General features: G+C 58.8%; 1 protein-coding gene across 1 annotated transcript in view; it reads left to right on the top strand.

Annotated features, from left to right (window-relative positions):
• sorl1 (sortilin-related receptor, L(DLR class) A repeats containing) overlaps positions 1-27563 on the top strand; it is a 73120-nt gene that overhangs the window by 41298 nt on the left and 4259 nt on the right. The window contains exons 12-46 of the mRNA XM_088939599.1: positions 369-457; positions 1374-1552; positions 1860-2046; positions 2783-2911; positions 3866-3951; positions 5035-5207; positions 5314-5445; positions 5554-5645; positions 6507-6753; positions 7660-7798; positions 8547-8717; positions 8867-8980; positions 9569-9691; positions 9952-10071; positions 10293-10418; positions 14956-15066; positions 15209-15340; positions 16119-16250; positions 16740-16874; positions 17973-18131; positions 18610-18777; positions 20097-20225; positions 20532-20658; positions 20759-20925; positions 22043-22155; positions 22473-22586; positions 22686-22758; positions 23017-23099; positions 23905-24001; positions 24342-24526; positions 24907-25026; positions 25261-25425; positions 25545-25719; positions 26580-26686; positions 26956-27148. Coding sequence (XP_088795725.1) covers positions 369-457; positions 1374-1552; positions 1860-2046; positions 2783-2911; positions 3866-3951; positions 5035-5207; positions 5314-5445; positions 5554-5645; positions 6507-6753; positions 7660-7798; positions 8547-8717; positions 8867-8980; positions 9569-9691; positions 9952-10071; positions 10293-10418; positions 14956-15066; positions 15209-15340; positions 16119-16250; positions 16740-16874; positions 17973-18131; positions 18610-18777; positions 20097-20225; positions 20532-20658; positions 20759-20925; positions 22043-22155; positions 22473-22586; positions 22686-22758; positions 23017-23099; positions 23905-24001; positions 24342-24526; positions 24907-25026; positions 25261-25425; positions 25545-25719; positions 26580-26686; positions 26956-27148 — 4792 coding nt within the window. The remainder of the gene's footprint in view (positions 1-368; positions 458-1373; positions 1553-1859; positions 2047-2782; positions 2912-3865; positions 3952-5034; positions 5208-5313; positions 5446-5553; positions 5646-6506; positions 6754-7659; positions 7799-8546; positions 8718-8866; positions 8981-9568; positions 9692-9951; positions 10072-10292; positions 10419-14955; positions 15067-15208; positions 15341-16118; positions 16251-16739; positions 16875-17972; positions 18132-18609; positions 18778-20096; positions 20226-20531; positions 20659-20758; positions 20926-22042; positions 22156-22472; positions 22587-22685; positions 22759-23016; positions 23100-23904; positions 24002-24341; positions 24527-24906; positions 25027-25260; positions 25426-25544; positions 25720-26579; positions 26687-26955; positions 27149-27563) is intronic.

Raw genomic sequence — 27563 nt, 5'->3', positions numbered from 1 at the left:
AGTAGGGGTGTTACCTTGGTGTCCTGGCCAAATTTCCCCCTGGCCTTTCCCAGTCATGGCCTCCTAATAACCCCCATCTCTGAACTGGCTTCATCACTCTGCTCTCCTCCCCACTGAGAGCTGGTGTGTGGGGAGAGGACTGGAGCATCATCCAGGTGGGGCTGCACACTGGTGGGGGTGGAGGGGATCCCCATTACCTGTAAAGAGCTCTGAGTGGGGTGTCCAGAAAAGCGCTATATGTATGTATAAGTGTAAGGAATTATTCTTAGAGCAGTCCTGACCCTCTCACTCTTTGTGTAGCCCACTGTAAGACGAGTTCTGGTTTCTGCGATGTGTGTAATGACTGCGCTCGTGTGCTGTTGTCCCAGGCGCTGGCCGGACCTCACTATTACAGCTGGGGTGACCATGGGGGGATACTGGTGGCCATCGCCCAGGGGGGCCCCACCGCGCATCTGAAGTGAGTCTGCGCCCCCTCGCCTGCTCCGCCACTACAGCTCCCCTCTTCCCGTTTTCCGAGTATGACCCCCTTCGCCCCGAGACCAGGTAGACCGGGCCCTGGTCCTGGAGAGACCCCGTCCAGGAAAACGACAGAGAGGCCCATCTTGCTCGGCTGGCGTTTTCTAGATCCCCTTAAACTGCCCGTTCTGAACGACCGGGGGCAGCTGTTGATCGGTGAAACAAGTCGTTTCTTGAATTGGAAACTGACCCTCAAGGACTCAAGGTTGTTCAGCGTGTTGGCAGGGATCTCTAGTTCAACTCTTACTGCACCCAGCTGTGTCCTCTGTGAGACCATGCTAGTGCCACCCATGTAAGAGCTCTGTGCACCTCGTGTTGATCAAAGCTGACTTCCCCAGCCCGGAAACCTGATACCCTCCTTCCCTGATCGCCGTCAGTGCAGGGATCAAATCACATGCATGACACAGTTGTTCCAAGTCTGAAGAGCCTGCTTTGTTATAGGCTTTCAAAACCTGCTGGACCGGCCAGGCTTGGAGTTCCCTGCCCGTCGGTTAGCACAGAAGCTCGTTTGACTGGAGCCGTTTTGCAATGGAAAGCAGATCTAGAAGTGGGGTGTGCGGTCGTTTCATTAGGCAGATCTAAGATTAAACCGGTTGTCTGAAACGGTTTGTGCACACGAGACTGGCACAAGGCTTCGTATAAAGACTTGTCTTATAACGTCTCCAACGCCATAAACAGCTCGAAGTGACAAGGTTTGCTGAAAGCACATTTGAGCCCCACAAACCCCATTAGATGTGAAACTGCAGAGCTGCAGAGCCACATCAGAGCGACGAGCCGCGCTGAAATGCCAGAACTGCGATGGCAGCTGTGGGCGCCACCAGCAGAGCTAGCGGACCTGTGTGTGTGTGTGTGTGCAGATTCAGCACGAACGAGGGCGAGACCTGGAAGGAGTTCGCCTTCTCCCAGAGCAGCGTGGTGGTGTACGGCCTGCTGACGGAGCCGGGGGAGAAGAGCACGCTCTTCACCGTCTTCGGCTCGTACGCCGACCGGCCGCACAGCTGGCTCATCCTGCAGATCAACGCCTCCGACGTGCTGGGTGAGGGCGGGGGGGAGAGGGATAGCAGGGGAGACCGGGGGGAGAGGGAGAGGGGGGGACCTGGGGGATAGTGGGGGTGCAGAGAGGGGGGAGAGGGATAGTAGGGGACCTGGGGGATAGTGGGGGGTGGAGAGGGATAGCGAGGGACTGGGGCGAGGAGGATAGCGGTAGGGTGGGAGGGGTGGCTGGGGGGTAGGCGGAGAGGGGAGAGGGAAAACCTGGTGGGGGGCCGGAGGACAGGCCGGACGTGTCCGCGCCCCCCGGGGAAGCTCGGTCAGCCCGTGCCTCTCTCCCGGCCGTGCGACAGGGGTGCCCTGCACGGAGAGCGACTACAAGCTGTGGTCCCCCTCGGACGAGCGCGGCAACGAGTGCCTGCTGGGCAGGAAGGCCGTGTTCAAGCGCAGGACGGCGCACGCCACCTGCTTCAACGGCGAGGACTTCGACCGGCCCATCACCGTGACCAACTGCTCCTGCACGCGCCAGGACTACGAGTGGTGAGCGGCCCGCGGCGTCGGCAGCAGCGCGGCGGGGGTGGGGGGCGGGTTAGCTGCAGTCCCACAGAGCTGTTCAGTTTGAACATCCAGCGGGCGGAGCTGAGGTTCAGGGGAAAGCCACACAGACCCTGGTGAAGTCTGCTCCTGAGCTTAATAAAAAATAATAATAAACTATTTTATACATCACCTTCAAAGGTTAGCTTCTCAAAGCACTTTATAAAACGACAACAATGAGAATGAGCACAATGAGAATACACAGTGAGAGGAGACAGTAGTGGGGGTACTGAATACGGCAGGAGCAGAGGGGTATGAACAGAACCAGTTAAGTAAAGCGTCTTCTAAAGAAGGTTTTGAGTCTGGGTTTGAAGGAGTTTAGAGAAGGTGACTCTCTGATATCCTTGGGGAGAGAGTTCCAGAGCTTGGGGGCGCAGCAGGAGAAGGCCCTGTCACCCATAGAGTGTAGACGGGCTTGGGGGACAGTAAGGAGCCCAGAATTAGAAGAGTGAAGGTTGTGAGCTGGGGAGTAGGACGATAGTAGCTCAGACAGGTACTGTGGTGCTGAGCCATGCAGAGCTTTACACGTGAGCATGAGCATTTTGAAGTCGACAAGAAACCTGACAGGAAGCCAGTGCAGAGACTCCGGGACAGGAGTAATGTGATCACTTGCACTAGAGCTAGAGTTTAATGTGAATTGCCCTGCCGCAGCCAGTCACTCTGTTCTTCCCCTGTCCTTCAGTGACTACGGCTTCAAGCTCAGCGAGGACCTGTCTCTGGAGGTGTGCGTGCCTGACCCCGAGTTCTCCGGCCGGCTGTACGCCCCTCCTGTGCCCTGCCCGGTGGGCACCACTTACCGGCGCACCAAGGGGTGAGAGCCCATTCCTCTACAGCTGTAAACCCTGACTCTGCGGACATGTGCCCACACCTGTCTGCTTGTGATCATGCTTTCTTCAGCTTCACTTGGAGCAGCTGTCAGAGCAGATGTGTATTTATTTCCCTTCCTCTGCGTGCCAGACGGCCCAGCGTTTACACTAATAAAATCACTCAGGGCTGTTGCAACAGCACCATCTATTGGTGGGCGAAGAAAACTGCGGTTTACTGTCCATCTTTGACCAAAATCACGTTTTCTTTGTAACCCTTCCCTGTGCTCATGCCCTCTGGTTCGCAAACACCCAGCTGTAGCCGTTTGCTTTGCAATTTCAGGCAAGCAGACTGTGGAGGAATGGAACAGAGCTTAACGAAAAGTAGAAAGAGACAGGATAGGTGGAATCGGCAGAGGAATCCTACTCCGTTGGGCCCCTGAGCAAGGCCCTTAACCCCAACTGCTCCAGGGGCGCTGTACTATGCGAAAAGACAAATTCCTAATGCAAGAAATTGTATAGGGCTAATAAAGTGATGTGATGTTATGTTAAGTATAGATGACAGCAGGTTAAATTATTCTGATTGAAGCACAGCACAGATTCAGTTAAGGTAATCAAATTCTGGTACATCAATTAAGAAAAGAACAGCTCGAGACGAGGAGCATAACGAGGTGCAAGCACAGGGTTGAAAAGGATATTGGGAAGAGCTGTTAATCAAAGGCCATGAACCAAAACGTCCAGCAGTCTCTCAAGACGGGTCTGTCACCCCACCGCCTGGAGCTCTGCTAACGCAGGCCCCCACCCTGACGAGGGTGATCAGCTGAAACAAGTAGCCGTAGAAACACGTAGGCACGACCAGCAGGACGAGACTGTCAGTTCGGTGAGCCGATGTAAAAAATGAGCTCCCTCCTGGTCTGGCCCAGACGTTGAGCAGAGTGTGTGTGTGTGTGTGTGTTGGGCAGGTACAGGAAAATAGCGGGCGACACCTGCAGCGGAGGAGACGTGGAGGCCAGGATGGACGGAGAGGTGCTGCCCTGTCCCGTGGGAGGTGAGACGGGCCTCTTTCGGAGGGCCCCGCACGAAAACACGCCCAGCGTCCGTACCTGGGGGAAAGGGGGCCACGTTTGAGTCGGCCTGCAGGCGTTGAGCCTTGAAGGTGTTCTGCGGGGTGCCCGGGGGGGGGGGCCCAGTCGTCGGCGCGCCCCGTGGTCTCGTCACAGCCTGGACCGGGCAGGGCCGGGCACCAGGGGACAAATCTGTATGGGGGGGGCGGTGATATTTCGGTTGAAACGGAGCCTTTGCAACTACCCAAGTGAAATCTCGCAACCATGCCACTGATCGGTGCTTCATGATAGAAGATAACGACGAGCCATCTGGTATTTAGCGGTGTTTAGCGGTATTTAGCGGTGAAGCACAGTTTCTCGTTCATCAGCCCTCTCGCGGTTATTTTTGCCTGGCGCGACAAAATACCACAGGCGTTCATTTTCGCAGCTACATCCATGGTAACGAGGTACTGAATCGTTAAGAAAAAATAGTTGTAAAACCAACAGAAAGCACAAGCTTCTATAACTCCAGCCCTAGGTATATCACGATTGTAAGTATAAGGATCATCTACTGCTAGGAATCGGCCCACCTGAGCAAACAAGATCGTAATAATGTCGGACCCCCAGTAACGTAGACACTATGGAAAGTGCCGTTCCCGGACGGATAGCCCTCCTGCACGTCAAACAGTCCGATGTAACCGTGAATTCGGGGGTGAGTGGAGTTATCTGACCGTTGACTGAGTACAACTGTTTTTTAGGGCGCAAGTTAAGATGGATAAGACTATTGATCCCGAAGGGAAATTGATGTGTTACAGCAGCCCAAGACAAGGAAAAAAAAAACAGACATCAGAATGGACGAAACATTAGAATACGTACAGTAATCTAAAATACAGTAAATAAATAAAAATAAATACATAGGCGTGTGCAAAATACGATCATAGTCACAGTGGTCAAGTAAGCGAAAGTGTTCAAAAATCCCTTTGTCCAAAAGCGGGGGGCGGGACGGGTCAGTCGAGGGGGCGACCGGGTCTGGGGCCCGGCCGGTCTCCCCCGCACCGGTTCTGACTGGCCCGTCCCGCCCCCCTCAGAGAGCAACGAGTTCCTCCTGTACGCCCTGCGCAGCTCCATTCACCGCTTCGACCTGTCCTCGGGCACGGACGAGACCCTGCCGCTCTCCGGCCTGCGGGAGGCCGTGGCCCTGGACTTCGACTACGACCGGAACTGCCTGTACTGGGCCGACATCGCGCTGGACACCATCCAGGTCAGTCCCGGCCCCCCAGGGAGGATGTGGCGGGCCTGACCGTGGCTGGGTGGGGGGGTGGGGTTTGTCTGCGCGCGGCTCTCACCTGTCTGTGCGCCCCCCGCAGCGGCTGTGTCTCGACGGCGGCTCCGTCCAGGAGGTCATCGTGAGGAAGGGCCTGCAGAACGTGGAGGCGCTGGCCTTCGACCCCGTCAGCCGGCTGCTCTACTGGGTGGACGCGGGGGCGCAGAAAATGGAGGTGAGAAGGGGGGGGGCGGCAGGGTGGGAGGGCACGGCCGCGATCACGCCCGGGGCCCAGAGGTGTGCAGAGGACTCACGCCCCCCCCTCCGTCCTCCCTCTGGCCAGGTGTCGAACCCGGACGGAGACCTGCGGCGCACCCTGCTCAACTCCACCGTGCTGGAGCACCCCAGAGCCCTGGTTCTCATCCCGAGCGAGAGGTAGGGCCCTTTCTGAGGCACCCAGCTCCTCTCGCCCCCCCTTTTAGTTTGCAAAACGCGGTTTTGCAGGTGGTTGCGTCGCTAGGGAGCAGCTGTAAACGCTTGGATCCGATTATGGGAAAGCTGAGGCTGCTGCTGGAAGAGGTGTTAGTGGGGCCAGCAGGGGGCGCTCACCCTGCGGTCTGTGTGGGTCCTAATGCCCCAGTATAGTGACGGGGACACTACACTGTAAAAAGGTGCCGCACTTTAGATGAGACATAAAACTGAGGTCCTGACTCTCTGTGGTCATTAAAAATCCCAGGGAGTCGAGGTGTTACCTGGTGTCCTGGCCAAATTTCCCCCTGGCCTTTCCCAGTCATGGCCTCCTAATAATCCCCATCTCTGAACTGGCTTCATCTCCTCCCCACTGAGAGCTGGTGTGTGGGGAGAGGACTGGAGCATCATCCAGGTGGGGCTCTGGTGTATCATGCTGGTGTAGGGGAGGGCAATGAATTTCAGCCTGTACTGTACATCATAATCAATTTAATCAATTTGACTGGGCTGTCAGATTAACTAGGCCCTTACAGGTCACGGGGATCCCCTCCACCCCCACCAGTGTGCAGCCCCACCTGGATGATGCTCCAGTCCTCTCCCCCCGCACACCAGCTCTCAGTGGGGAGGTGTCACGAACCGCATTCCTACGAGCTGCCTGGGGCATCACGGTTCCTGGTGCCGCGCTGTCAGAAAGGGGGTCAGTCTAAAACGAACCGATCTTGAATCAGTATGAAATTTCCCTTGAGCGCGGAGGGGTGGGGGACTTGGGGAGACGTTGTTTTTCGGGTGGCCTGGCCCCGTGTCTCAGCCCCGTCCCCGTCCTCCCAGCGTGATGTTCTGGACCGACTGGGGGGACCGGGCGGCGGGCGTGTACCGCGCCTGGATGGACGGCTCCAACGCGTCCTGCATCGTGTCGGCGGGCGTGCGCTGGCCCAACGGCATCACAGTCGACGACCGCTGGATCTACTGGACGGAGGCCTTTGGGGACCGCATCGAGAGGGCAGACTTCACGGGGGGGCAGCGGGCCGTGCTGTACCAGGGGCTACCCCACCCCTACGCCATCGCTGTCTTCAAGGTACGAGCACCCGGGTGGCCTGCCGTTTCATACGGAGCGAGAAGACGACCGGCGCTGTGGCTCGTGCTGTAGGGCAGCTGGCCGGCGCCTGGTGAGGGACCGGGTTCCAGATCCGTGGGTCCCCCGCAGACCACAAAGCACTGCTCTCCCTGGCGGGGTCTAGTGGTTAGGCTTCGGTGCTCTCGCCACCGCTGCCCGGGTTCGATTTCCAGTCGGGGAGAAGTACGTCCCAATCATCTTTTGCCAGCAGCTGTATCACCCTGCAGCTCCCAGCTGGCAGCCCCCACTGGAGACTCAGCAGGTGTGGGCCTGGCCAGTACCTGGATGGGAGACTCCTGGGAAAGCTGAGGCTGCTGCTGGAAGAGGTGTTAGTGGGGCCAGTAGGGGGCGCTCACCCTGTGTGGGTCCTAATGCCCCAGTATAGTGACGGGGACACTACACTGTAAAAAGGTGCCGTCCTTCGGATGAGACATAAAACCGAGGTCCTGACTCTCTGTGGTCATTAAAAATCCCAGGACGTTTCTCGAAAAGAGTAGGGGTGTTACCCCGGTGTCCTGGCCAAATTCCCCCCTGGCCTTTACCAGTCATGGCCTCCTAATAATCCCCATCTCTGAACTGGCTTCATCACTCTGCTCTCCTCCCCACTGAGAGCTGGTGTGTGGGGAGAGGACTGGAGCATCATCCAGGTGGGGCTGCACACTGGTGGGGGTGGAGGGGATCCCCACGACCTGTAAAGAGCTTTGAGTGGAGAGTCCAGAAAGTCCAGAGTCCAGATGAGGAATTATTATTAGTATCTTCACAGACGACATTAGTTGCCAGGCTCTCCTTCCATGAACTCGTGCAGACTGTCGCTCTGCCCAGTCTGACCCCCCCACGCCCCTCTTTGTGTCTCGTTCCCGATTTCAGAACGAGATCTACTGGGACGACTGGTCCAGGATGGGCATCTTCAGAGCTCCTAAGACGGGCTCCATGAACAGCGAGCAGCTCGTGGGGCGCCTGACTGGAGTTATGGACCTCAAGATCTTCTACAAGGGCAAGACCAGAGGTGTGTCCCGGGGTCACTGACGCCACCCCTCTGCGTGCGGGTACAGTTACAGGAACTGAGAGTTCAAGTTCAAGTTTATTGTCATTATACTCATATACAGGTATATGGTATAACGAAATGCTATTTAGCTAGCTCTCAGACGATAAGTAGTACAAAAAAAGAAACAACAACAATACAATTGTATAACAAAGGAAAGACAGAGACAACAGGCAGTGTGCAAAACAACAGAAAGGTAACAGGTTATGTGCAAAAGCAACATCAGATGTGCAAAAACACGCATCAGCAGAATGAAATAAAGGGATAGAAATTATGGGGAGTGAGCTTTTTGACATGTAGGGTAGAGGTAGATTTCAATGTGCGTTTGAGTTTTTGGTAAGAAAGAAGGCACTGTGAGGTTCAGATCACGGGTGAGAGAGGCTGGGAGTTGAACAGTTTGATAGTGCGGGGGTAAAAACTGTCTCTGAGGCTGGTAGTCCGGGCCCGGATGCTCCGGTACCGTTTTCCAGATGGTAGAGGGTCTTACAGTCTGTAGCTGGGGTGTGTGGGGTGTTGGATGATGCTTAGAGCTGTCCTCAAGCACCGTGGATGTGCAGACAATCTTAGTAAAGATGTTGATCTTCATCAGCCACTATGACAATCAGGATGGTTTATTAGAGAGGAAACAGAAGATCAGAAGTCCTGGGGCTCTGAGAGACTGGGTTTGGGGGCTGCCTGTTTGAGTGTGCGAGTTCCTCACCCCACCCCCCAGGACACAACGCCTGCGCTGACCAGCCCTGCAGCCTGCTGTGCCTGCCCCAGCCCGGCCATCGCCATACCTGCGTCTGCCCCGAGGGGGTGGTCTCCGCCAACGTGACCTCCGGGCAGCAGTGCCAGTGTCCCTCCGGCTACCACATGCAGAACCACACCTGCGTCAAGGCAGGTGAGGGGGAGAGGACGCAGGACAGTTGGACAGGACAGTAAGGCCGCGAGAGAAGATGTGCAGATCTTATTTTAACCCCTTCGTGGCCGATTTCGAGCTGCAGAGCTGCAGGCTGTTTTCCCAACGCCCTTCTCCTGGCTCCTCCGCAGAGCACTCCTGCCTGCCCAGCCAGTACCGCTGCTCCAACGGGAACTGCATCAGCAGTATCTGGCAGTGCGACAGCGACAACGACTGCGGGGACATGAGCGACGAGCAGGGCTGTCGTGAGTATTCCTCCTCTCTCCCCCTGTCTGCCCGGCTCCTGTCCTCCAGCTCCTCCTCCCTCCCCCTGTCTGCCCGGCTCCTGTCCTCCAGCTCCTCCTCTCTGCTCCTGTCCTCCAGCTCCTCCTTTCTGCTCCTGTCCTCCAGCTCCTCCTCTCTCCCCCTGTCTGCCTGGCTCCTGTCCTCCAGCTCCTCCTCCCTCCCCCTCTCTGCCCGGCTCCTGTCCTCCAGCTCCTCCTCCTCTCTGCCCGGCTCCTGTCCTCCAGCTCCTCCTCTCTCCTCTCTCCCCCTGTCTGCCCGGCTCCTGTCCTCCAGCTCCTCCTCTCTGCCCAGCTCTTCTCCTCCAGCTCCCCCTCTCTGCCCAGCTCCTCTCCTCCAGCTCCTCCTCTCTGCCCATCTCCTCTCCTCCAGCTCCTCCTCTCTGCCCAGCTCCTCTCCTCCAGCTCCCCCCGTCTCCCCCCGTCTCTCCCTGTCTGCCCAGCTCCTGTCCTCTGTCTCTCCCTGTCTCTCTCTCTCTCTCCCGGCCCATCTCCGGGCACAGCAGTATCTGCTCGGCTCAGCCTTATGATCTGAGCTCTCTCTCCGCCCAGCCACCACATCCTGCGACCCCGACGTGCAGTTCCGCTGCGTCTCCTCGGGCTCCTGTATCCCCCTGGCGTTCAAGTGTGACCATGAGGACGACTGCGGGGACAACAGCGATGAAAACGACTGCGGTGAGTCGGCAGGGAGGCCCCGGGCGTCTCTTCGCCCTCTGTTGTACCCTCACTCTCTCCCCTTGGGGTGTGAAGTCTGATGGGCGAGGTGGTTTTGGTGGGGGGTCACGGAGGTAATGTTGTGGTGGGGCCCTGGGCCAGATCTGCAAAGCTCGGACCGGTGCCAGGCGCACTGCGCCACAGGGACAGCCCCCAGAGAATCCTGGGGAGCCCCGTTCAGGGGCCCGCGCTCACCGGCCTGTCCGCGTGTTCTCCTCCAGAGAGCCACCAGTGCCGTGGGGACGAGTTCAAGTGCGCGCGAGGCGTCTGCATCCACGCGACCTGGCGCTGCGACGGCGACAACGACTGCCGGGACTGGTCCGACGAGGCCAACTGCACCAGTGAGACCCGGGGGGGCCGGCGGTGGGGGGGGGGGGGGGTCGCGCTCTGAGGGGCCTGCTTAAATTCCCAGACGAACGTGAAAGGTCCGCTCCTGGCGCTGGAGCGTCGAGCTGAGCCCATCGAGTACGGTTGAAAGTGCTTACAGTGGAAACGCCGGGGTTGGACGCGCGCTGTCTTGGGATCTGTGTGGGCTGAGCGTGTCCCTCTGGTCCCTCCTCAGCCGGGCACCACACCTGCGAGGCAGACAGTTTCCAGTGCCGCACGGGCCACTGCATCCCACAGCGCTGGGTGTGCGATGGGGACGACGACTGTCAGGACGGCTCTGATGAGGATCCCAAGCACTGCGGTGAGCGGAGCACTGCCACACTGCACACTGTACCGACACACAGCACGCAGCACACAGCCACACTGAACACTGTACCGACACACTGCACACAGCCACACTGCACACTGTACCGACACACAGCACACAGCCACACTGCACACTGTACCGACACACTGCACGCAGCACACAGCCACACTGCACACTGTACCGACACACAGCACACAGCCACACTGCACACTGTACCGACACACAGCACACAGCCACACTGCACACTGTACCGACACACTGCACATAGCCACACTGCACACTGTACCGACACACAGCACACAGCCACACTGCCACTCTGCACACTGTACCAACACACTGCACACTGTACTGACACACTGCACACAGCCACACTGCACACTGTACCGACACACTGCACACAGCACACAGCCACACTGCACACTGTACCGACACACAGCACACAGCCACACTGCACACTGTACCGACACACAGCACGCAGCACACAGCCACACTGCACACTGTACCGACACACAGCACACAGCCACACTGCCACACTGCCACTCTGCACACTGTACCAACACACTGCACACTGCCACACTGCACACTGTACTGACACACTGCACACAGCCACACTGCACACTGTACCGACACACTGCACACAGCACACAGCCACACTGCACACTGTACCGACACACAGCACACAGCCACACTGCACACTGTACCGACACACAGCACGCAGCACACAGCCACACTGCACACTGTACCGACACACAGCACACAGCCACACTGCACACTGTACCGACACACTGCACACAGCCACACTGCACACTGTACCGACACACAGCCACACTGCACACTGTACCGACACACTGCACACAGCCACACTGCACACAGTACCGACACACAGCACACAGCCACACTGCCACACTGCCACTCTGCACACTGTACCAACACACTGCACACTGCCACACTGCACACTGTTCTGACACACTGCACACAGCCACACTGCACACTGTACCGACACACTGCACACAGCACACAGCCACACTGCACACTGTACCGACACACAGCACACAGCCACACTGCACACTGTACCGACACACAGCACGCAGCACACAGCCACACTGCACACTGTACCGACACACAGCACACAGCCACACTGCACACTGTACCGACACACAGCACACTGCCACTCTGCACATTGTACCAACACACTGCACACTGCCACACTGCACACTGCACACTGTACTGACACACAGCACGCAGCACACTGCCACACTGCACACTGTACCGACACACAGCACGCAGCACACTGCCACTCTGCACACTGTACCGACACACTGCACACTGCCACACTGCACACTGCACACTGTACTGACACGCAGCACGCAGCACACTGCCACACTGCACACTGTACCGACACGCAGCACGCAGCACACAGCCACACTGCACACTGTACCGACACACAGCACACTGCCACTCTGCCACTCTGCACACTGTACCAACACACTGCACACTGCCACACTGCACACTGTACCGACACGCAGCACGCAGCACACTGCCACTCTGCACACTGTACCGACACGCAGCACACTGCCACTCTGCCACTCTGCACACTGTACCAACAGACTGCACACTGCCACACTGCACACTGCACACTGTACCGACACGCAGCACACAGCCACACTGCACACTGTACTGACACGCAGCACACAGCCACACTGCACACTGTACACTGTACTGACACACAGCACGCAGCACACAGCCACACAGCACACTGCACACTGTACCGACACACAGCACGCAGCACACAGCCACACTGCACACTTTACCGACACACAGCACACAGCCACACTGCCACTCTGCACACTGTACCAACACACTGCACACTGCCACACTGCCACTCTGCACACTGTACCGACACACAGCATGCAGCACACTGCCACACTGCACACTGTACTGACACACAGCACGCTGCACACTGCCACACTGTACCGACACACAGCACGCAGCACACTGCCACTCTGCACACTGCACACTGTACCGACACACTGCACACTGTACCGACACACAGCACACAGCCACACTGCCACACTGCACACTGTACCGACACACAGCACTCTGCACACTGCCACACTGTACCGACACACAGCACGCAGCACACTGCCACTCTGCACACTGCACACTGTACCGACACACTGCACACAGCACACAGCACACAGCCACACTGCCACACTGCACACTGTACCGACACACAGCACGCTGCACACTGCCACACTGTACCGACACACAGCACGCAGCACACTGCCACTCTGCACACTGTACTGACACACAGCACGCAGCACACAGCCACACTGCACACTGTACCGACACGCAGCACGCTGCACACAGCCACACTGCAAACTGTACTGACACGCAGCACGCTGCACACAGCCACACTGCACACTGTACTGACACACAGCACGGTGCACGCTGGCACACTGTACTGACACACAGCCACACTGCACACTGTACCGACACACAGCACGCAGCACACAGCCACACTGCACACTGTACCGACACACAGCACACAGCCACACTGCCACACTGCACACTGTACCAACACACTGCACACTGTACCGACACACAGCACGCTGCACACTGCCACACTGTACCGACACACAGCACGCAGCACACTGCCACTCTGCACACTGTACTGACACACAGCACGCAGCACACAGCCACACTGCACACTGCACACTGTACCGACACATAGCACGCTGCACACTGTACTGACACGCAGCACGCTGCACACAGCCACACTGCACACTGTACTGACACACAGCACACTGCACACTGTACCGACACACAGCACGCAGCACACAGCCACACTGCACACTGTACCGACATACAGCCATACTGGCACACTGTACTGACATACAGCCATACTGGCACACTGTACTGACACACAGCATGCAGCACACAGCCACACTGCACACTGGCACACTGTACTGACACGCAGCATGCTGCACACTGCCACACTGCACACTGTACCGACACAGAGCACGCAGCACACAGCCACACTGCACACTGCACACTGTACCGACACACAGCACGCTGCACACTGTACTGACACGCAGCACGCTGCACACAGCCACACTGCACACTGTACTGACACACAGCACACTGCACACTGTACCGACACACAGCACGCAGCACACAGCCACACTGCACACTGTACCGACACACAGCCACACTGCACACTGTACCGACATACAGCCATACTGGCACACTGTACTGACACACAGCATGCAGCACACAGCCACACTGCACACTGGCACACTGTACTGACACACAGCATGCAGCACACAGGCACACTGCACACTGGCACACTGTACTGCCACGCAGCATGCTGCACACTGCCACACTGCACACTGTACCGACACACAGCACGCAGCACACAGCCACACTGCACACTACACACTGTACCGACACGCAGCACGCTGCACACAGCCACTCTGCACACTGTACTGACACACAGCACGGTGCACACAGCACGGTGCACACAGCACGGTGCACACAGCACGGTGCACACTGCACTGACACACTGCACTGACACACTGCACTGACACACAGCACGCTGCACACTGTACTGACACACAGCACGCTGCACACAGTACTGACACACTGCACACAGTACTGACACACTGCACACTGTACCGACACACAGCACGCAGCACACAGCCACACTGCACACTGTACCGACACACAGCCACACTGCACACTGTACCGACATACAGCCATACTGGCACACTGTACTGACACACAGCATGCAGCACACAGCCACACTGCACACTGGCACACTGTACTGACACACAGCATGCAGCACACAGGCACACTGCACACTGGCACACTGTACTGCCACGCAGCATGCTGCACACTGCCACACTGCACACTGTACCGACACACAGCACGCAGCACACAGCCACACTGCACACTACACACTGTACCGACACGCAGCACGCTGCACACAGCCACTCTGCACACTGTACTGACACACAGCACGGTGCACACAGCACGGTGCACACTGCACTGACACACTGCACTGACACACTGCACTGACACACAGCACGCTGCACACTGTACTGACACACTGCACACAGTACTGACACACTGCACACTCTACTGACGCACAGAACACTGCACACTGCCACACTGTACTGCCACACTGCACACTGCCACACTGTACTGACGCACAGCACGCTACACAGCACGCTACACAGCACGCTACACAGCACGCTACACACTGCTCGCTGCACTGACACACTGCTCACTGCACTGACACACAGCAGTACAGCGCTGCACGCTGCACGCTGAAACACTGCGCTGACGCACTGCACAGCCCGGCTGCACACCTCGGGTGCATCACTGAGTACTTGAACCCAGGGCGAGCTCTCCAGCTCTGTGACAGTAATGACACCAGGCTCATGGCACATGCTTGGACCACGCTGACATTTCGTTAACCGAGAGGCATACAGCTAAGGCCGTTTGTCTCCGTGTCTGTCCTGTGCAGCGGGCGATCACTGTAAGGGCTTCAAGTGCAGCAACGGCACCTGCCTGCCCGCCACCCGGCACTGCGATGGCAGGGAGGACTGCCCAGGGGGCGCCGACGAGCAGAACTGTGGTCAGTCTCCGGGAGGGGGCCCTCTCCGCGTCCTCTCCTTCTCTCTCTCTCTTTCCCACTCCTCTTCCCCCCCCTCTCTCTCTCTCTCTCTCTCTCTCTCTCTCTCTCTCTCTCTCTCTCTCACTCTCGCTCTCCCCCGCAGAGCCCTTGTGCACGCGATACATGGACTTCGTGTGCCGGAGCCGCCGGCAGTGCCTGTTCCAGTCGATGGTGTGCGACGGCGTGCGGCACTGCGAGGACGGCTCTGACGAGGACGCCGGTTACGCTGGCTGCTGTGAGTCCCCCCCCCTCTCAGCCTCGCTCTCTATTGAGAGATAATAACTCCTCACGCTTATATAGCGCTTTTCTGCACACTCCACTCAGAGCTCTTGACAGGTCATGGGGATCCCCTCCACCCCCACCAGCGTGCAGCCCCACCTGGATGATGCTCCAGTCCTCTCCCCACACACCAGCTCTCAGTGGGGAGGAGAGCAGAGTGATGAAGCCAGTTCAGAGATGGGGATTATTAGGAGGCCATGACTGGGAAAGGCCAGGGGGAAATTTGGCCAGGATACTGGGGTAACACCCCTACTCTTTTCGAGAAACACCCTGGGATTTTTAATGACCACAGAGAGTCAGGACCTCGGTTTTACGTCTCATCCGAAGGACGGCGCCTTTTTACAGTATAGTGTCCCCGTCACTATACTGGAGCATTAGGACTCACACAGACCGCAGGGTGAGCGCCCCCTACTGGCCCCACTGACACCTCTTCCAGCAGCAGCCTCAGCTTTCCCAGGAGTCTCCCATCCAGGTACTGGCCAGGCTCACACCTGCTGAGCTCCAGGGGGGCTGCCAGCTGGGGGCTGCAGGGTGATGTAGCTGCTGGCCGTGATCTGGCTGGCGGGATTCCTGCTTGGGGTTTTCCAGCATTGCATGGCTCCGCAAGGGGCTTGGACTCGAGTGGCCCCCTCGTGGCTCTGTGTCCGGTGGGGGGGGGGGGCCGTGGCGTGTGCGGGCGTCAGTGTGGGAGCTCGGCGCTGACAGCCTGCGCGTCTGCCCCCCCCCCCCTTCAGCCACGCGGCCGGAGTTCGAGAAGACCTGCGACCCCTCCAACTTCCGCTGTGCCAACGGGATGTGCGTGAGCCTGGAGTGGAAGTGCGACGGGATGGACGACTGCGGCGATTTCTCCGACGAGGCCAACTGCGGTGAGCGCCGGACTCGGGGAGCGCGCGACCGACGGCGCGTCCATTGACAGAGCCCGTTGACAGAGCAGACAGAGCCCGTTGACAGAGCAGACAGAGCCCGTTGACAGAGCAGATAGAGCAGACAGAGCCCATTGACAGAGCAGACAGAGCCCGTTGACAGAGCAGACAGAGCAGATAGAGCCCATTGACAGAGCAGATAGAGCCCATTGACAGAGCAGACAGAGCAGACAGAGCAGACAGAGCAGACAGAGCAGATAGAGCAGACAGAGCCCATTGACAGAGCAGATAGAGCAGACAGAGCCCATTGACAGAGCAGACAGAGCCCGTTGACAGAGCAGATCTTGCAGGACAGAGAGTGTCAGACATCTTAGTCGGGGGGGGGGCTGTAGTGTTGCTTTCAGACCTTGCCTCTCCTGCAGTTGAAGGGGCCCCCTTCAGTCCGGCCGCAGGCATGACCCCGGCTCCTCTCCCCCTCCCGTGTGTTCGCAGGCTCGCCCACGGAGGCGCCCGGCTGCTCCCTGTACTTCCAGTTCGAGTGCCGCAACCGCCGCTGCGTCCCCAGCTGGTGGAGGTGTGACGGCGAGGACGACTGCGGGGACTGGACTGACGAGGCCAACTGCTCAGGTGCGCCCGGCACACGCCCAGACACACGCCCAGACACACGCCCAGCACACGCCCGATACATACCAGACACACGCCCAGCACACGCCCAGCACACGCCCAGACACACGCCCGGCACACGCCCAGACACACGCCCGATACATACCAGGCACACGCCCAGCACACACCCAGGCACACGCCCGATACATACCAGACACACGCCCAGGCACACGCCCGATACATACCAGACACACGCCCAGCACACGCACAGCACACGCCCAGCACACGCCCGATACATACCAGACACACGCCCAGCACACGCCCAGCACACGCCCGACACACGCCCGATACATACCAGACACACGCCCAGCACACGCCCAGCACACGCCCGACACACGCCCGACACACGCCCGACACACGCCCGACACACGCCAGACACACGCCCAGACACACGCCCAGACACACGCCCAGCACACGCCCAGCACACGCCCGACACACGCCCGACACATACCAGACACACGCCCAGCACACGCCCGACACATGCCCGATACATACCAGACACACGCCCAGCACACGCCCGATACATACCAGACACATGCCCAGCACACGCCCAGCACACGCCCGATACATGCCAGACACACGCCCGACACACACCCAGCACACGCCCAGCACACGCCCAGCACACGCCCAGCACACCGAACCCCCCCAGGCCTGTGGCTCAGCTCCTGACCAGGAAAGATTACAGAAGGAGGTGGGGGCAGCTGAGGCCATCACTGCTCCAGAACTCCCCTCCATCCAGACTGTCTTCACCACACGCTGCCTCAGACCGGCGATGAATATAACCCAATGATATAAGGCCAGAGCCGCCCAGGGGAACACACCTTTTCACTCTTCCTTGCCGGCGGCCATATCACCCTGCAGCTCCCAGCTCAGCGCCCTGAGCTTCCTCTCTCAATGGCTGGGTGGCTTGTTCCACGCTCCCGCCCCCCTTTGTGTAGAGGCGTTCCCTGGCAGGGTTCGCCCGAGGACGTCCCACGTGGGTCTGTGTCCTGCGTGGACAGGCCAGGAGGTGAAAGGTCAAGCACTGAGCCTCGGGGCACTGTCTTGTTGCCCCCCCCGCAGGATCAGCCGTGTGGCCCCAGCGCACCACGCCCGCCGGCCCCGCCTCCTGCCCCCCCAACCGATTCCGCTGCAGCTCGGGGGCCTGCATCGTCGACAGCTGGGTGTGCGACCGCTACGCCGACTGTCCCGACGGCAGCGATGAGGAAGACTGCCCCGCCGGTGAGTGCCTCGGGGTGACGAAGGGGCACCTGGGTGTCCTGCACGCGGGCGCACGCTTCGGGGGCAGAGAGGAGCTCGTTGCGTTGTCAAGCCAGAGCACAGCCTCTTGCTGACAGCCCAGAGCAGCAGTTGGATAACGGGGTAACCCTGGGGTATCTTACTGCTTACCGAACCCTCCCTCAGCGACAGGAGCGGTCCGGGGGGGCTCCTCGGCACTCCGGCTCCTGGGAGAGACGCGACGGTCCGTCGCCAGGGCTGGTGATCAAAGCAAGCGACAGATCGGCCACTTTCTGGCCAGGCCGGGCGCAAGGGGTGGACATTGGGGTTCCGGGGGTAAAGGTGGGAGGACGTGTCTCTGGTCTCGCCTGGCTTGTATACCGTCTCGATCTCGTCTGGGTGGAGGCGGGCAGGCGGGGCTGCCACGCGGCGGGCAGTCACCTCTCTTCTCCCCCGGGTCCTGTCCGGGGCTGTCTTTCAGGCGGGACGAGCGCCGCGCCCCTCCGCCCCGCGGGCCCCTCCCCGGCCCCGCCCGGCGCCTGCGACGGGGCTGAGTTTCGCTGCCAGCGCCCCCCGGCCTGCATCCCCTACTGGCAGCGCTGCGACGGGCGCAGGCACTGCCCGGACGGCTCCGACGAGCTGGGCTGCCGTGAGTACACGTTCGGGGGGGGTCAAGTGGACCGCGCGGGTGTGCGAGTGGGACGCGGGACGCGGGATTGCGGGTGCGCAGAGCAAGATTTCCGTTCTTCCCGCCAATCCAGAACCCACAGGAATGGAAGAATTTCCCACAATGCATTTATTGGCAAGCCATTCCCCAGGTAGAATTGGCGTCAGTGCATGATCCAAACAGTGAGACTTTACACCGTGTGTGTGTGTGTGTGTGTGTGTGTGTGTGTGGGGGGGGGGTCGTGTCGCACCTCTCATTCAGAGTTGTGGGGGAGCGACGGGAACCAGGCAGGGTACACCCTGGACAGGACACCAGTCCATCGCAGGGCCACACACAGACGCTCACACACTCACACCGCAGGGCCAGTTTCCCGGAAGCCAGTTAACCTCCCTTTGAAAAGGGACGTCGCTCCACGGGATGGGACTAAAGCAGAAATCCCTGCTCCCTGAGCTGCCTCGGAGGACCGGACGGCTGCAGTTTCGGAGCCGGGACAGGGCAAAGGCAGGGACAGCAGGCTTGGAGGGACTCTTTCATTGTGCAAATCCAGCCCCAACATCCACTTGCATGGGTTGATAATGGACAATTACTCTGATCACGAACGGTTTTTAATTGATGTCGGGTTTTAAAAATGAAATGTTGCGCCAGGTGAGGTTTGAACTCCCCCCCTCGGCGTGACTGTGCACTAGGAAGTGTGGGAGGAAACTGGAGCGCCTGGAGGGAGAACATGCAAACTCCACCCGGAAGGCACCCCCCCAGGATTTGACCCCAGGCCTCGGCGCTGCGAGCCGGCAGCGCTCACCCCTGCGTCACCAATCCCGCCACCCTTTTATGTAGTTTAATGTAGAAAATAATTCAGTGGATCACTTAATTGGAACCAAACCAGAAGACAAGCCCCCCCCAGGAGCTGGGTCATCTGTAGGAGATGATCAGTTTCTCAAGCAGTGTACAGACAGTCAGGATCATGTCATCACAAAGTTGTTTTTACTCTGTCACTCTGAAAACGTGCCTCTGAAAAGGGCTAGGAGGAGTGGCGCCAACAAGAGACCGCACAGGACAAGAGATACCCAAGATCAGAGATTTCCCTCTCTCCATCCTAGGATAGGGACCCTTTTCTGGTTTTGCTGCTCATTGGCCCTTGAGGGTAAACGGGGTGGGGCAGAGCTGCCGTCCTGGAGTGCGCGATTATTTGCGGGCACATAGAGCCCACCTGCGCCCTGCGGGGCCACGAGGGGCGGGGGGGGGGGACTCGGGGCGCGGAGCGGCGGTGAGTGACCGTCGCCCCCAATCTCCTCCTATCCCAGCCACCCGCGGGGCCCTGACGTGCGTCAACGGGACGCTGTGCGCGGACGGCGAGGCCTGCGTGTCCCCCAGCGAGCGCTGCGACGGCTTCATCGACTGCTCCGACCAGAGCGACGAGGCCAACTGCTCCGGTAAGGACCCCCGAACCCCGAAACCCAGAGCGAGAGAGGGGGGGAGAGAGAGCTACGTAAGAACTTGGGGCTGTTGTCCGAGCACCAGCTCAGGGGAGTGAAATGTATGTTGTTAGCGTTACTTTAGCGTTTCCCAGGCAAGCAGCAACGCAGGCTGGGCAGAATGAGGAGAGAAACACTCAACCCGTTTTGTTCAGTGTCCAGTGGGGGTCTTGTTTCCCTTTGCGCCACTGTCTGTCTCCCCTCTGTGTCTCCCCTCTGTGTCTCCCCCCTGTGTGTAGAGCTAATTGGCTCTGTTCTCTCCAGCCGACTCCCTGGCCTATAAAGTTCAGAATCTGCGCTGGACCGCGGATTTCTCCGGCACCGTGACCTTGACCTGGTCCCGACCCAAGAACCTGCCGCTGAACTCCTGCACGTTCGTGGTCTATTACAGGTAAGAGCTCTGCCCCGCCCTGGGCTCCCCTCTAGAAGTCCTCCCGCGCGTCGTGTGGTATATCGCGTGTCCCGCCCCCACTCTCCCTCCGTCTCCCCAGGCAGGTGGGCTCGCAGTGGAGTACGGTGGAGACTCACACCAGCAAGTCCAGCTACAGCCTGACGGTGCTGAAGCCGGACACCACCTACCAGGTCAAAGTGCAGGTGCAGTGTCTCAGCAAGCTGCACAAGAGCAACGAGGTCGTCACCCTGCGCACGCCGGAAGGATGTGAGTCCCCCCACCCACCCCCACCGGTCCAGCACGGCACCCTGAACCCCCACCCGGGTCTCGAAGGGATGGCGGGTGACGGGGCGGAAAGCGAAGGGGGGGAATTCAGACGTAGCAGGGGCTGATCCTTCGGGCAGAGCTAACTCTATCAGAATGCAAACAAATGTTAAAATAACAGGTCGAAGAAAGACAGACAATATGTGGATAATTGAGATAAGGGCAGTAGCAGCTGTGGTCATGTTACTAGGCATGGCTGTAGTGTCGTTCTGCTACAGTTGGTCTTTATTTGCATTATTGGGCAGAGCGGTGGCTCTGTGGCTCAGGATCTGTGCCTGTGGCTGGAAGGTTGCTGGTTCAAATCCCACAGCCGGCCAAGGAATCTTACTCCATTGGGCCCCTGAGCAAGGCCCTGAACCCCAACTGCTCCAGGGGCGCCGTATAAATGGCTGACCCTGCGCTCTGACCCCCAGCTTCTCTCTCCCTGTCTGTGTGTCACATGGAGAGCGAGCTGGGGTACGAGAAAAGACAAATTCCTAACGCAAGAAATAAAGTGATCTCTCTCGTATCTCTGCTTGTGCAGTTGACACAGCACATCCCCAGCGCTGTGTTGGTCAGTAATTCAATTTCAGTTCAATTCAAGGTGCTTTATTAGCATGACCGATGGGTACAATCAGTGTTGCCAAAGCAAATAAAATAATGAAATTCACATGAAACAACAAAAAATAAAAGTAAAATAAAATCTGCAGACATATTACAGACATTTACAACAAAGACATATTATAAAATATTGACATATACTGTAGACAGTTGGAGCATTATTGGGAGACAGGCTCACTGCTCCTCAGGCTGGGACAGGAGATCACATACTGGGCTACCAGTTCGACTGAGTTCCCTCCTCCCTCTCCCAGTAGGATTGGGACCCGTTGTGATTCTGGCAGGTGTGGGAACGCAGGATGAGCCCCAGTTAAGCATCGCGCTTGTTTCTCCTATGTTCTGTCCCTGGTTCGCTGCGCTGCGAGGAAGAGGGGTGTTTTTGTGCTGTGCTGCAGTGGTGCAGAGCTCAGCTGGCTCTCGCCCGGGGGCTCTGCGTGCTCATGGTGTCTGGGTGTCGCCGCAGTGCCGGATGCCCCCCAGAATCTGGAGCTGGCCAGCAGCGAGGAGGAGGACGGCACCGTGATCTGCAAGTGGCTGCCCCCCGCCAATTCTCACGGCCTCATTCGAGAGTACATCGTGAGTGCGCTGCTCTGTCCACACAGCCCCTAAACTGCTCTCTCTGTACCTATATACCTCTCCCTTTCAGCCTCCTGCCTGTCTCTGGGGCCCCTCGGCCTGCCTGTCTCTGGGGCCCCTCTGTACCTCATCCCGTCTGTCTCTGGGGCCCCTCTGTACCTCATCCCGTCTGTCTCTGGGGCCCCTCTGTACCTCATCCCGTCTGTCTCTGGGGCCCCTCTGCCCCTCGGCCCGTCTGTCTCTGGGGCCCCTCGGCCCGTCTGTCTCTCGGTGTGTTCAGGCCCTCATAGCCTGCTGTCTGTCTGCCCCTCTCGCAGGTGGAGTACAGTGAGAGTGCCAGTGGGCAGTGGACCTCCCAGCGCAGCTCCAGCTCCGGCAACGACCACACCGAGATCAAGAACCTGCAGCCCAACCTGCTCTACAACGTCAGGGTCAGTGTCGGTGTCATCGCGCGCAGCTCGTCAGTGACGTAAAAGCGAGCTTCGCTCCGAACCGTCTTCACCGTATCGGTCGTGGCGCTTTTCTTGCAGGTGGCCGCGGTGACGAGCCGCGGAGTGGGGAACTGGAGCGATATCAAGTCGGTCACCCCCCAGAAGGGCAAAGGTGAGAGGTATTCAGACTCGCGTGACTGGCTTTTCCCAGTGTGCAGTGCCAGCTCTTCTGACACGCGTGTTCAAGATGGACGTTCCTTCACCCCTGCACTCGGTGGGAGTGTGTCTTTGGGTCCGCCGTGCGCCGCGCCCTCGTCTCGGGGGGGGGGGGGGGGTGTCCTGCGCGTTTAGGCGGAGCTCGCGGGGTGAGGTAGGAACAGGTCTGCTGGCGCGTGTCCGGGGCTGGGCCTGACTCTCGTCTCTCTCCCAGCTCTCCCTGCTCCCACCGTGCGGCTGGACGGCACCACCGAGAGCTCCTTCACCGTGACTCTCGGCCTCGGCGCCCAGTACCAGGTCAGTGCCTTTGTCTGCCCCCTCGGAGGCTCTGATTTGACCAGAGAGCGGAGGAGCAGTGCGTCGGAGCTGGTGAACGTGGGCGGTTATACCCTTGAGCAAGGTACCGCCCTCAGGCGACACACCCCCGCTGTAGAGATGACCACAAGTACAGCCATCCCTCGTTTTTCACGGGGGGACAGGTTCCAAGACCTCCCGCGAAAAACGCAAATCTGCGAACGGTTGCCCACCCTGGTCCCCCACAAAACACCATTATTCTACTCGAGGGGAATTAAGAGAACATTCGAGAGCACGTTGCTGGATTTTCGCAGTTTCTGACACGTGGAAAGGGAGGGGGGGGAAGACGCAGGAAAGTCTTGGTGCCAAATGAATAACTCATTTTTCTGCCTCATAAACAGTATATGCCATTTTCATCCTTTTAACCTGTCTCAAAGTGCAACCCTCTCGGCCAAAGTCATCGCTTTCTTGCGTCTTTTAGGTCCAGGGTTACTGGCGCGAGAGCAAGAAGCACGTTTAGGTCCCATCTTTAATCAAGATAACGGATAGGGGGCACAATAGAACATCACTCGCACAACAAAACGCAGAGAGGTCACCGACGCGATGGATCTGCTACGCACGCAGGCTCGGGGGAACGCCGTTGCCTGCCCTGGACTTCCCCCAATTTTGGGGGGGGGTGTGGGGCGACCAGCGAAAAGCGAGGGCTGACTGTATTAGTGGCTCCTGGCTGCTGTTTTTAGCCAGAAAAACGAAGCTCTTCAATTGGCTGTTTCGTCCCATGACGCCTGACAGCTGTGCGTGTCCCCAGGTGAAGCAGTTCGTGGTGGACGTGTCCTGGGTGTTCGACGCTCACGTCAAAGAGAACAGAACCGTCTTCGTGGAGGGCAAGAACCCCACTCACACAGGTACGACTTGTCAACGTCGCTGGGGTGGTCCGACGCCCATGTCTGAGCTCTGAAATCTCCAACTTCTTTCACACCTATGATCTCTGATTTGAAGAAATCCGTTTGGGTGGGAATCAGGTTGATAAAACCTAGCCTTCTACGAAACGAGGCCCGCTGTAGATAATTGTCGCCATCCATGTTTTTCCCTGATTCTGGGAAATGACTTGCGAATGCCTGCCAGGATGGTTTTTTTGGGGGGTCTGCGTCTGCAAAAGTGTGAAAGCGGAAATGTTAGCTGTGTCCTTTTTTTCCCCGTTCCTGTGAAGTTGTAGTAATGAGATGGTCTCCCCCTGTGCTCCAGTGGGCAACCTGACAGCTGGCATGGTGTACGAGGTGGGAGCATGGGCGCAGACCAGCGTGGGGGACAGCCCTACCTCCTTCTCCCACCTGCAGACCCACGGAACCAGGCCCGACCCACCTCAGCTGAAGGCCCGGCCCCTCAACCAGAGCAGTGTGGACTGCAGCTGGTCCGGCCCGGAAGCACAGGTGAGGTCTGTGTGAGAACGGACGGCCCCAGAGCCTCAGGGCCTGCAGGCTGTCCCAGAAAGAGCTCTCTCCCCCTTCCTTCATTTAAACCTCACTGCCGGTTCAGGGGTACGAGCCTAGACGTGCAGGCAGTGTCACTGTTGCCCGAGAGCGCTCCTGTGCAGGGCTAGCGTGGGGGTGTCCTCCCGTTCGTAGCCGGTGGGGAAAAGCGTGGACGTTCGTTACGCTAACATGGCGGAGCGCGGTCTGGAGGAGGAGGAACCGGACTGAAGCTCATCCTGTGACTACGGGGCCCCGCCGTAGGCTGTACTGTTCCTGCATTGATGAACAGACCTCGACTGATCGACTGATTGATCGATTTTCTGTGCTCTTCTCCCCAGCTCTACGGCCTGTACTATGCCACCTCCTTCCTGGAGCTGTACCGCGGCCCCCACCGCCTCACCACCTCCGGCACCAACCTGACCGTGACCGTGGACGGCGACGAGCAGTACCTCTTCCTGGTCAGCCGCTCTCGTGACCCGTCTCGGGCGTTCGCCCGCGCGCGCACACAGTAACACGCGAGCTGCCGGTCCGCTTCTGGTCTCTGCCGCGGTCCTGTCCTCCCTAGGACCCGTACTCCCTCTCGGGGAGCCGGGGCTAGAGTTTTTCCGCGGCTCGGGAAGCGCTAGCTGTTTCCCCGGAAGGCGCGTCTCTCCGGTCCTGTTGAGCTCACGGTGTGCCTGTGTCCGGGACAGGTGCGCGTGGTCTCCCCCTACCTCGGCCCCCCCTCGGACTACGCTGTGGTGAAGATGATCCCCAGCAACCGGCTGCCGCCGCGCAACCTGCACAGGGTGCGGGTGGACAAGACCCAGGCCACGCTCAAGTGGCAGCCCCCCTGCGACTACCCCAGCGAGGCCCTGGTAAGAGTGCCGAGGGCCTCAGCCTGTCTGTCTCGGGGGCCCCTCTGTACCTCAGCCTGTCTGTCTCGGGGGCCCCTCTGTACCTCAGCCTGTCTCTCCCATCCTCCCTCTCTCTGCAGACCTACGCCATTCACCTGCGGGACACGGTGAGGAAGGTGGAGAGGAGCTTCAAGGTGAAGACGGCGAACAACACCGTGGAGTACACCCTGCGCTCGCTCGAACCCGGGGGCCGCTACAGCGTCACGGTGCGCCTGGCCAACATGAGCAAGGAGGCCAGCTACACCTTCAGCACAGGTGACCCCCGCTTTCCACACCCCAAGAACCCCCTGCTCTGTTGGCACCCCGTCTACCTGTTACCCTGGCAGGCTGGAGCTGAACTGATTCCCCTTGCGTGACGTAACAGCTCACAGCTAAAGAGGGATTCAGAGTTCATCTGTCACCCCGGCAGCACTGAACCGAACTGATTCCCCTTGCGTGACGTAACAGCTCACAGCTAAAGAGGGATTCAGAGTTCATCTGTCACCCCGGCAGCACTGAACCGAACTGATTCCCCTTGCGTGACGTAACAGCTCACAGCTAAAGAGGGATTCAGAGTTCATCTGTCACCCCGGTAGCACTGAACCGAACTGATTCCCCTTGCGTGACGTAACAGCTCACAGCTAAAGAGGGATTCAGAGTTCATCTGTCACCCCGGCAGCACTGAACCGAACTGATTCCCCTTGCGTGACGTAACAGCTCACAGCTAAAGAGGGATTCAGAGTTCATCTGTCACCCCGGCAGCACTGAACCGAACTGATTCCCCTTGCGTGACGTAACAGCTCACAGCTAAAGAGGGATTCAGAGTTCATCTGTCACCCCGGTAGCACTGAACCGAACTGATTCCCCTTGCGTGACGTAACAGCTCACAGCTAAAGAGGGATTCAGAGTTCATCTGTCACCCCGGCAGCACTGAACCGAACTGATTCCCCTTGCGTGACGTAACAGCTCACAGCTAAAGAGGGATTCAGAGTTCATCTGTCACCCCGGCAGCACTGAACCGAACTGATTCCCCTTGCGTGACGTAACAGCTCACAGCTAAAGAGGGATTCAGGGCTTCTGCGGTTGACCCTTCGTAGCTGTAGCCCGAACAGTAAATATTATCTGACTGTCCGCAGTTCCTCTGCCGGCGCCGGACGCTCTGAAGATCCTGTCGGAGAACGACCACATCTTCCTGTTCTGGAAAAGCCTGGCCCTGAAGGACAAGATCTTTGACGAGAGCAGGGTGAGTGTAGCCCCGTACGGGGGCCGCGATTGCTGTGGTAATTGGCTCGGGGGGCTGTAAATGTGCACAGTGCTAAGTCGCAGTGTCGCTGGGCTTAATGGAAGGAAGGAAAGCACTGTAAACACCACAGGAGGACACGGGGGAAAAAACAGGGCAAAACCTAGAGGGACAGCCCGGGACAAGAATGAAAGCACCGCGCTGGTTTGCCGGGGGCCGACTCTGTAACACTTGGGGAAGCCCCCTCATCCCTCTCTCTGCCGCCGGCACAGGGGTATGAGGTTCACGTCTACGACAGCGTGACCAACTCCAGCACCTGCCTGGGCAACACCACCGAGAACTTCCTCCGCATCAGCAGCCTCCTCGCGGGGCACAACTACACCTTCTCCGTGCAGGCGCGCTGCCTGCTGAACGGCCAGCTGTGCGGGGAGCCCGCCCTGCTGCTGTACGACGAGCTGGCTGCAGGTGAGGGGGCGCATGGGGGGGGGTCCTGTGATTCATGAGGCGGCACTCGGATTGCTCTGGGGCAGCTGTAGTCTGGGATCAGCTTGGACCGCCCGCCCGCTGCTCGGGTGGCACAGCAGACGTAGCTAGCCTTGTCGCGGAGTGCTGTCGCTATAATAGTGGGGTTCCTGCGCTGGCAGAGGTCCCTGATCAGTGCCTCCTTCTCTGGAGAGAAGGAGTCTCAGGCTTGTAAGGGCGAGATTGCGGAGCGGATCTCGTATTGTACGCGAAGGTAGAGGAACAGTACATCAGACAAAATTTTCTTTCCCCCTCCGGGTAAAGTAACGTGTTAGCGCCTCCGTCTAAGGACCGAGGCGAGGTTCAGTTAGGAACACTGAGATGGCCGCCTGAGCTTCCTTTATAGGTGCCTCAGTTA

This window comes from Atractosteus spatula, chromosome 22, assembly GCF_055471065.1.
Source record: "Atractosteus spatula isolate fAtrSpa1 chromosome 22, fAtrSpa1.hap1, whole genome shotgun sequence".
NCBI classification, from domain to species: domain Eukaryota; kingdom Metazoa; phylum Chordata; class Actinopteri; order Semionotiformes; family Lepisosteidae; genus Atractosteus; species Atractosteus spatula.
This window is presented reverse-complemented; position numbering and strand designations above follow the sequence as displayed.